The sequence below is a fragment of the Oncorhynchus masou genome, chromosome 15, assembly GCF_036934945.1.
Source record: "Oncorhynchus masou masou isolate Uvic2021 chromosome 15, UVic_Omas_1.1, whole genome shotgun sequence".
NCBI classification, from domain to species: Eukaryota; Metazoa; Chordata; class Actinopteri; order Salmoniformes; family Salmonidae; genus Oncorhynchus; species Oncorhynchus masou.
In genome coordinates, this window is record NC_088226.1 from 69,895,311 (window position 1) to 69,905,983 (window position 10,673).

Below are 10,673 nucleotides of genomic sequence, written 5' to 3' on the forward strand. Positions count from 1 at the left end.
CCATATATCACACCCCATCGGGCCTTATTGCTCATTGAGACACTTATTAATACTTTAAATGATCTTTACTCATTACTCTGATCTGAATGGTAGAACGAAATCGAAAGTGAATTAAATTCGTGGTCACCGAAGAGGCAGAGAACATGCAAGAAGCACCAGCAGTGCCATCCAATAGGACTCTGCCCTCTGGTGGTCAAGAGTGAAATAAAACTTAGAACAACATAACACAATAACAAACAAACCACAACAAATACATAGAGAAACAGACAAAAAGGTTTTTATTAGAAGTATAAATTTGCACAATTTAGTTGTGGTTCATTATGAATTAGATCTTTATAGCTTTACTATGCATGGCCATTCCTGTTCGCGCCATTATCTTCGAGGAGGGAAGGACGGGCTGGCACCCTATTCCCTATATAGTGCACTACTTTAGACCAGGGCCCCATATAACTATGGTCAAAAGTAGTGCACTATATAGGGAATAGGGTGCGAGCTCTGGTCTAAAGTAGTACACTATATAGGGAATAGGGTGCGAGCTCTGGTCTAAAGTAGTGCGCTATATAGGGAATAGGGTGCGAGCTCTGGTCTAAAGTAGTGCACTATATAGGGAATAGGGTGCTATTTTATTAGTGGTTGGTAGGCAGGCAGTGCTTGAAGTTGAATAAGAAAAGGTTCTGTCCGGTATATATATAAATATATATACTGTACCTGTCAAAAGTTTGGAAACACCAACTTATTCCAAGCTTTTTCTTCACTGTAACTATGTTTCTACATTGTAGAATAATAGTGAAGACATCACAACTATGAAATAACACATATGGAATCATGTAGTAAGCCCCAAAAAAGTGTTAAACAAATCAAAACGTATTTTATATTTGAGATTCTTCAAAGTTGCCACCCGTTGCCTTGATGACAGCTTTGCACACTCTTTGCATTCTCTTGGCATTCTCTCAACCAGGGAATAGGGTGCGAGCTCTGGTTTCTCTATGTGTTATTTCATAGTTTTTATGTCTTCACTTGTCTTTATTTATTTATTTATTTTACCTTTTATTTAACTAGGAAAGTCAGTTAAAATGAGAACAAATTCTTGTTTTCAATGACGGCCTACTGGGGAACAGTGGGTTAACTGCCTTGTTCAGGGGAACAGTGGGTTAACTGCCTTGTTCAGGGGAACAGTGGGTTAACTGCCTTGTTCAGGGGAACAGTGGGTTAACTGCCTTGTTCAGGGGGCAGAACGACAGATTTTTACCTCGTCAGCTCGGGGATTCGAATGTAGAAAAGAGTAAAATAAAGAAAAACCCTTGAATGAGCAAGCGTGTCCTGGATATTAGAGTTAATATTCTATAAGACGTGCCAGTACTGTACTCAAGCTGTAGGAAATGTGAGATGTTGCTACTCTGTACCAGTGAGCACTGTTCTAACTAAAGCCCTGTTTGTCAAGCTGTCTGTGAGTTACTCGCAAATGGCAATTCCCAATGTAGTGCACTACTTTTTACTGACTCCCTATGGACCTTGAGGTGAAAAGTAGTGCACCATAAGGGAACAGGGTGCCATTTTGGACTCACTCAATGATTGTGTACAGTTTATACACCATACAAAAAGACCACTGAACTCTTCAACCTTGGAGAAGCACTTCACGAAAACATACAAAACCTTGGAAAAGCACTTCATGAAAACATACAAAGGGCTCAGAGATAACAAGAAAGTAGTAAAAAGTTTAGCATTAGAGAGATGCTGAATGTCTGTTGGTCATCGACAGACTCAAACAGTCAGATCAAATTTCATTGGTTGCATACCCATATTTAGCAGATGTTATTGCGGGTGTAATGAAATGCTTATTAGGAGTATTGTTAAAACATAGAAAATACTGTAATAAAATCTAGTCTCTATTTATAATACTGATAGAAATGTACATACTTCTGCAATATAAAAAGAAGTAACCAGGAACTACAACACGTAACATTTTCAATCCCCTTCGATGACTTCGATCTGTAGAGGATTTGTGTACATTTGAGCCCCTCCACCGTGGTTCTCTGGTTCTATGGTTCCTTGGTTCTAGTAGGGTTCCGTGGTTCTAGTAGGGTTCCGTGGTTCTAGTACACTGGGGCGGCGTTGCGAATCCCACAGCAGAGAACCATGGTGAAGATCATCTCAAAGATCTAGAATGAAAATCAACATCAACAAAAGGAAGTCCAACAGCTGTCCAGGCACGTCTCCACGGTAACACTACTCACCATGATGACAGCGACCGCCAGGGCAACTAGACCAATCAGGTAGAGCTTCTCAGAGAACAGATCCTTCAGTTTCAGATGACAGCTCTAGTGGGAGGGGAACACAGAGCCAGGGGGTATCAGGACCTTAATTTAAACTGCTGTTTTTCCCCTCCTGCATACTACTGTGCCTTGTAAAGCATTCATTCATATAATACATGGTGTTATTCTCCTCACGTGAAAAGGTGGTGTTGACAATATTGAAGTAGCAGTGTTTACACATATGGAATTGCAAATTATGTACTGCCATTCCTTATCTCTATAAAACAAATCTTAGATTACAGCTCAATTTGAGCAAATATTGGAGACCCAGGTTCTAATCTAGCTTGTTACAAAAGCAGAAAACCACCTGTCTGCCTCATGTGATTTTTGTCATGTGATTTTACATGGATGTGTGTGTACTGTAGTGGAGGCTCCTCGGGGGAGGAAGGGAAGGATCATCCTCCTCAGTGAATTACATAAACAATTAAAATGTAAGTTATCCTTTTTTAGATAAAACTAAACTAAATATATTCACATGTCATCCCTCACCAACTTCAAACATCAGCTATCTGAGCAGCTAACCGATCACTGCAGCTGTACATAATCTATTGGTAAATAGCCCACCCATTTTCACCTACCTCATCCCCACAGTTTTTATTTATTTACTTTTCTGCTCTTTTGCACACCAATATCTCTACCTGTACATGATCATTTATCAATCCAGTGTTAATCTGCAATATTGTAATTATTCGCCTACCTCCTCATGCCTTTTGCACACTTTGTATAGAGACTCCCCTTTTTTTTCTACTGTGTTATTGACTTGTTAATTGTTTACTCCATGTGTAACTCTGTGTTGTCTGTTCACACTGCTATGCTTTATCTTGGCCAGGTCGCAGTTGTAAATGAGAACTTGTTCTCAACTAGCCTACCTGGTTAAATAAAGGTGAAATAAACAAAAATAAAATAAAATAATTGATTAAACCCCACTGCAACGTGGTGTAGCTGGAGGACAGCTAGCTTCCATCCTCTTCTGGGTATATTGACTTCAATACACAACATAGGAGGCTCATGGTTCTCACCCCCTTCCATAGACTTACACAGTAATTATGACAACGTCTGGAGGACGTCCTCCAACCTATCAGAGCTCTTGCAGCATGAACTGACATGTTGTCCACCCAATCAAAGGATCAGAGAACGATTCTAGTACTGAAAACACAAGCTACTGCTAGCTAGCACTGCAGTGCAAAAAAATGTGGTGATAGTTGACTCAAAGAGAGAGAAAGACAATAGTTGAACAGTCTTGAACAAATTTGTTTCTTTAAAAATGAAGGAGAAGCAAGACCGAGAGAGAGAGAGATATTTTGTTGTATTTTTTTCACTTTCACTTACTTAGTTAAGTGACTGCAACTGGCCAGTTTAGCCTACTCAAACAGAGAGGGATGCTATGTTAGCTAGTGGGCTATGGCTATCAAACAGAGAGGGATGCTATGTTAGCTAGCGGGCAATGGCTATCAAACAGAGAGGGATGCTATGTTACCTAGCGGGCTATGGCTATCAAACAGAGAGGGATGCTATGTTACCTAGCTGGCTAAGGCTATCAAACAGAGAGGGATGCTATGTTAGCTAGCTGGCTATGGCTATCAAACAGAGAGGGATGCTATGTTACCTAGCTAGCTAAGGCTATCAAATAGAGAGGGATGCTATGTTACCTAGCCAGCTAAAGCTATCAAACAGAGAGGGATGCTATGCTACCTAGCTGGCTAAAGCTACCAAACAGAGAGGGATGCTATGTTAGCTAGCTGGCTATCCAACACTGGAACTCTTTCAAGTCAAGGTCAACTTTTGGTTTTATAAATGTATTCCCATCGGGTTTACTAACGTGTTAGTTCTAGTAGCTATGTTGACTATGGTGTTAACTAATATGGTGACAACAATGTACAGTAGGCTGTCTGTAGTGGTTAGTGTTTATGTAATGAAGGTTTGGCTTGGAAAATGATTTTTTTGTTTGTTGGTGAATGACAGTCAACCAATATGCTGTAATAGAAATAAGACCGTGCTCATTAAACACGTTATTGTTCTCCATCTTTAACGGCACCGACCACCACTGGTGTACTGTACCGAAGGTTTCAGCAGGGCATCTTCCAGGCTCTTCTTGGGACACAGGGCTCCGGTTACTTGTACGAATAAGGGGGAGTCGTCTCCTTTACCACAGCAGTCCAGCTAACGAAAACACAGGTAGAGACAACCGATCAGTCATGTCATTTCTTGATTGATTCATTGATTGATTGGCAACACCCCCCCCCCCCCCAAGCCCTCACGTAATGTGCTACCGAACCATCACACAACAACTATCACATTGAGGAGAACACATTTCATAGAGGTATTGTAACACACATTAAAAGACCCCACTGAAATAACTCAGCCGTGCATCTGTTTCTCTCATCAATGACAGCTATATTTTCAACCAACTACCGCCATATGATCACATGACTAGATTACCACTATGACAAGTTAACAGACGTATAGGACGATGGTGAGAGTGGTGACCTACGGTCTCGTGGAACACCTCCAGGACTTTGATAGCAGCTGTTTTGCTGGGAGAGTCGACGACTTCCACTGACTTGATGTACGCCGCATCATAGAAGGTTATCATCTCCTTGGAGATCTGGAACAGAAGGCTGTCGTTGGGAGTTTGGACAATGTCTCTGTGTGTGTGGATGGGGGTCTGTGTGTGTGTGGATGGGGGTCTGTGTGTGTGTGGATGGGGGTCTGTGTGTGTGTGGATGGGGGTCTGTGTGTGTGGATGGGGGTCTGTGTGTGTGTGGATGGGGTCGGTGTGTGTGGATGGGGTCGGTGTGTGTGGATGGGGGTGGGGGGTGTAGGTTGGTACGCTATGTGAGTTAGGGTGTGATCTCGTGTCTTACAGTGTGAGTTAGGGTGTGCTCTAGTGTCTTACTGTGTGAGTTAGGGTGTGATCTCGTGCCCTACTGTGTGAGTTAGGGTGTGATCTCGTGTCCTACTGTGTGAGTTAGGGTGTGATCTCGTGCCCTACTGTGTGAGTTAGGGTGTGATCTCGTGTCTTACAGTGTGAGTTAGGGTGTGCTCTCGTGCCCTACTGTGTGAGTTAGGGTGTGCTCTAGTGTCTTACTGTGTGAGTTAGGGTGTGATCTCGTGCCCTACTGTGTGAGTTAGGGTGTGATCTCGTGCCCTACTGTGTGGATAGGGGTGATCTCGTGTCCTACTGTGTGGATGGGGGTGTGATCTGTGCCCTACTGTGTGATGGGGTGATCTCGTGCCCTACTGTGTGAGTTGGGGTGATCTCGTGTACTGTGTGAGTTAGGGTGTGATCTCGTGTCCTACTGTGTGAGTTAGGGGTGTGATCTCGTGCCCTACTGTGTGAGTTAGGGTGTGATCTCGTGCCCTACTGTGTGAGTTAGGGTGTGATCTCGTGCCCTATGTGGATGGGGGTCTGTGTCCTACTGTGTGAGTTGGGTGTGATCTCGTGCCCTACTGTGGATGGGGGTTAGGGTGTGATCTCGTGTCTTACTGTGTGAGTTAGGGTGTGATCTCGTGTCCTACTGTGTGAGTTAGGGTGTGATCTCGTGTCCTACTGTGTGAGTTAGGGTGTGATCTCGTGCCCTACTGTGTGAGTTAGGGTGTGATCTCGTGTCTTACTGTGTGAGTTAGGGTGTGATCTCGTGCCCTACTGTGTGAGTTAGGGTGTGATCTCGTGTCCTACTGTGTGAGTTAGGGTGTGCTCTAGTGTCTTACTGTGTGAGTTAGGGTGTGATCTCGTGCCCTACTGTGTGAGTTAGGGTGTGATCTCGTGTCCTACTGTGTGAGTTAGGGTGTGATCTCGAGCCCTACTGTGTGGTTAGGGTGTGATCTCGTGTCCTATGGGGGTCTGTGTGAGTTAGGGTGTGATCTCGAGCCCTACTGTGTGAGTTAGGGTGTGATCTCGTGTCCTACTGTGTGAGTTAGGGTGTGATCTCGTGTCCTACTGTGTGAGTTAGGGTGTGATCTCGTGTCTTACAGTGTGAGTTAGGGTGTGATCTCGTGTCTTACAGTGTGAGTTAGGGTATGCTCTAGTGTCTTACTGTGTGAGTTAGGGTGTGCTCTAGTGTCTTACTGTGTGAGTTAGGGTGTGATCTCGTGTCCTACTGTGTGAGTTAGGGTGTGATCTCGTGCCCTACTGTGTGAGTTAGGGTGTGATCTCGTGTCTTACTGTGTGAGTTAGGGTGTGATCTCGTGCCCTACTGTGTGAGTTAGGGTGTGATCTCGTGTCCTACTGTGTGAGTTAGGGTGTGCTCTAGTGTCTTACTGTGTGAGTTAGGGTGTGATCTCGTGTCCTACTGTGTGAGTTAGGGTGTGATCTCGTGTCCTACTGTGTGAGTTAGGGTGTGATCTCGAGCCCTACTGTGTGAGTTAGGGTGTGATCTCGTGTCCTACTGTGTGAGTTAGGGTGTGATCTCGAGCCCTACTGTGTGAGTTAGGGTGTGATCTCGTGTCCTACTGTGTGAGTTAGGGTGTGATCTCGTGTCCTACTGTGTGAGTTAGGGTGTGATCTCGTGTCTTACAGTGTGAGTTAGGGTGTGATCTCGTGTCTTACAGTGTGAGTTAGGGTATGCTCTAGTGTCTTACTGTGTGAGTTAGGGTGTGCTCTAGTGTCTTACTGTGTGAGTTAGGGTGTGATCTCGTGTCTTACAGTGTGAGTTAGGGTATGCTCTAGTGTCTTACTGTGTGAGTTAGGGTGTGCTCTAGTGTCTTACTGTGTGAGTTAGGGTGTGATCTCGTGCCCTACTGTGTGAGTTAGGGTGTGCTCTCGTGTCCTACTGTGTGAGTTAGGGTGTGATCTCGTGCCCTACTGTGTGAGTTAGGGTGTGCTCTAGTGTCTTACTGTGTCTCGGTTACTGAATCCCCAGATCCCAGCAGCCACCTCACAGACGAACAGACACACCAACATGAAAAAGAACTGAAAGAGAAAGAAACCTAAACGGTTCATTTGTCAACCTTTTATAATTAGGTATAAATGTAATCTCAGGGCTTTACATTATTCTGCTTTACTGAGGGCCAAAATCTAACTTGATTTTACACTAAAATGATTGGACCATGAGAGAGTGAGCTAGAGGGCTTGTTATTGAGAGATGGGCCGAGAGAGAGAGAGAGACAGACAAAGAGAGACAGAGAGAGAGAGACAGCGAGAGAGAGAGACAGCGAGAGAGACATAGAGAGACAGAGAGAGAGAGAGACAGAGAGAGAGACAGACAGAGAGAGAGACAGAGAGAGACAGAGAGAGAGAGAGACAGAGAGAGAGACAGACACAGAGAGAGAGAGAGAGAGAGAGACAGACAGAAAGAAAGAGAGAGACAAAGTGAGTGAGTGAGTGAGTGAGTGAGTGAGTGAGTGAGTGAGTGAGTGAGTGAGTGAGTACCTCACATCCCCATTCAGCCCTCAAATGTCATGCTTAAAAAGTACCAGTTGGATATAACAACACAATGTCAGATCTCCCTCCTCCTTGACAGAGCACAATACCCCCCTGTGAAGGCCCCATACACCAATCAAATCTCATTTTATTTGTCACATACGCATGTTTAGCAGATGTTAGTGCGGGTGTAGCGAAATGCTTGTAAAAAAACCATAAATATCATAACTGGTCTACTGGCAACAATCCCACAACCCTGTCATTTCAAGCACCCTGCTATACCAACTGAGCTACATGAGCAATGAAGAGTCTGCGAAGGGCATCTCAATCGTCAAACTATACTTCATTAACAAACAGATGGGAAGAGAACAATCTGGTTAACAGTGTAAACAGCCCCCAGACCTCCCCGAAGGCAAAGAACCAGCTGGTTAACAGTGTAAACAGCCCCCAGACCTCCCCGAAGGCAAAGAACCAGCTGGTTAACAGTGTAAACAGCCCCCAGACCTCCCCGAAGGCAAAGAACCAGCTGGTTAACAGTGTAAACAGCCCCCAGACCTCCCCGAAGGCAAAGAACCAGGTGGTTAACAGTGTAAACAGCCCCCAGACCTCCCCGAAGGCAAAGAACCAGGTGGTTAACAGTGTAAACAGCCCCCAGACCTCCCCGAAGGCAAAGAACCAGCTGGTTAACAGTGTAAACAGCCCCCAGACCTCCCTGAAGGCAAAGAACCAGCTGGTTAACAGTGTAGACAGCCCCCAGACCTCCCCGAAGGCAAAGAACCAGCTGGTTAACAGTGTAAACAGCCCCCAGACCTCCCTGAAGGCAAAGAACCAGTTGGTTAACAGTGTAAACAGCCCCCAGACCTCCCCGAAGGCAAAGAACCAGTTGGTTAACAGTGTAAACAGCCCCCAGACCTCCCCGAAGGCAAAGAACCAGTTGGTTAACAGTGTAAACAGCCCCCAGACCTCCCGGAAGGCAAAGAACCAGCTGGTTAACAGTGTAAACAGCCCCCAGACCTCCCCGAAGGCAAAGAACCAGCTGGTTAACAGTGTAAACAGCCCCCAGACCTCCCCGAAGGCAAAGAACCAGCTGGTTAACAGTGTAAACAGCCCCCAGACCTCCCCGAAGGCAAAGAACCAGCTGGTTAACAGTGTAAACAGCCCCCAGACCTCCCCGAAGGCAAAGAACCAGCTGGTTAACAGTGTAAACAGCCCCCAGACCTCCCCAAAGGCAAAGAACCAGCTGGTTAACTGTGTAAACAGCCCCCAGACCTCCCCGAAGGCAAAGAACCAGCTGGTTAACAGTGTAAACAGCCCCCAGACCTCCCCGAAGGCAAAGAACCAGCTGGTTATTAGTGTAAACAGCCACACCAGGCTGGGACATAGGATAAAAAGATGAGCTAACAACTCAGACTGAGGACAACCCTCCCCAAGACTAGGATCCAGGTGGACCAGATGCCTGTTGGTGGCTATCGCCCCATGTATTATCCTCCATTGTAGGTCAGTTGTCCTTGTATCAATTGGCAGCGTGTATAGAGACCATCAGCAGCCTTTTTTGGAAAGCGATTGGTCCAAACAAAATCAGCCCATCTCGTTGATCTCACCCCTGCCAGGGAGGAAGCACGCGACACTTTTACACAGTTTGTGAACATCGCCTTTCTTCCTACTGCCGTGGATTCCCCCAGTTCTGGGGTCTTGAAAGACAGCATCATACCCTCACCCACCTGCACCCCCCCCCCCCTCAGCAGCAGTGGTGACATTCAGAGTAGGGATAACGTAATCTTGGCCCTCCTTCCACTGGTCAGTGTGTGTATTGTTGGACACAAGTTGCTGGAAAGGATTCAGAGACCTCTGTTACCAGCTGCTTCTTCAGCAGGCCGGATGACTGGATCTCTGTTACCAGCTGCTGCAGCAGGCTGGATGACTGGACCTCTGTTACCAGCTGCTTCTTCAGCAGGCCGGATGACTGGATCTCTGTTACCAGCTGCTGCAGCAGGCCGGATGACTGGACCACTGTTACCAGCTGCTGCAGCAGGCCGGATGACTGGACCTCTGTTACCAGCTGCTTCAGCAGGCCGGATGACTGGACCTCTGTTACCAGCTGCTGCAGCAGGCCGGATGACTGGACCTCTGTTACCAGCTGCTTCAGCAGGCCGGATGACTGGACCTCTGTTACCAGCTGCTGCAGCAGGCCGGATGACTGGACCTCTGTTACCAGCTGCTTCAGCAGGCCGGATGAGTGGACCTCTGTTACCAGCTGCTTCAGCAGGCCGGAAGACTGGACCTCTGTTACCAGCTGCTTCAGCAGGCAGGATGACCGGATCCCCGATCTCTCGTCCAGCTTCACCACTACTCTGCATCATGTACCTCAACTACATAACCAACGTTAGGTAGTAAAACTGGTCCCATGTGTATAAGGCTTTAGAGGTATGCCCTGACATATTTGCGGTGTCCTGCTGCCCTCTAGTGATCACTCACCGTTCCGAGAAGACACTGAGATTCCTGGATGGCACCGTAGCAACCGAGAAATCCTACAAACATCATCACAGCTCCCACAGCTATCAGGATATACACACCTAGAGAAGAGGAGAGGAGAGGAGAGGAGAGGAGAGGAGATAACAGTTTAGACAAGTTTGTGAGATATGGAAAGTGTATGTGAGAGCACACCACCAGATGGTAGTCAACCTCCACAAAACCTGTTGTGATGGAGTCATTGGTGTTTCCCTGACGTGGTCCCAGTGACACGATGTCAAAGACGACGCGGACATCCTGTAACATCCTGTAACATCCTGTAACATCCTGTAACATTCTGTTACATCCTGTAACATTCTGTTACATTCTGTTACATCCTGTAACATTCTGTTACATCCTGTAACATTCTGTTACATTCTGTTACATCCTGTAACATTCTGTTACATTCTGTTACATCCTATAACATTCTGTTACATTCTGTTACATCCTGTAACATTCTGTTACATTCTGTTACATCCTGTAACATTCTG

General features: G+C 46.0%; 1 protein-coding gene across 2 annotated transcripts in view; it reads right to left on the reverse strand.

Moving 5' to 3' along the window:
• Nucleotides 1–255: 255 nt before the first annotated feature.
• LOC135556744 (CD81 antigen-like) overlaps nucleotides 256–10,673 on the reverse strand; it is a 20,118-nt gene continuing 9,700 nt past the window's right edge. For both annotated transcript variants that reach the window (XM_064990159.1, XM_064990160.1), the window contains exons 3-8: nucleotides 10,150–10,247; nucleotides 7,150–7,224; nucleotides 4,804–4,917; nucleotides 4,371–4,472; nucleotides 2,235–2,318; nucleotides 256–2,159 (exon numbers count right to left, since the gene is read on the reverse strand). In XM_064990159.1, the coding sequence (XP_064846231.1) occupies nucleotides 2,094–2,159; nucleotides 2,235–2,318; nucleotides 4,371–4,472; nucleotides 4,804–4,917; nucleotides 7,150–7,224; nucleotides 10,150–10,247 (539 nt within the window). In that variant the 3' untranslated portion in view covers nucleotides 256–2,093. The remainder of the gene's footprint in view (nucleotides 2,160–2,234; nucleotides 2,319–4,370; nucleotides 4,473–4,803; nucleotides 4,918–7,149; nucleotides 7,225–10,149; nucleotides 10,248–10,673) is intronic.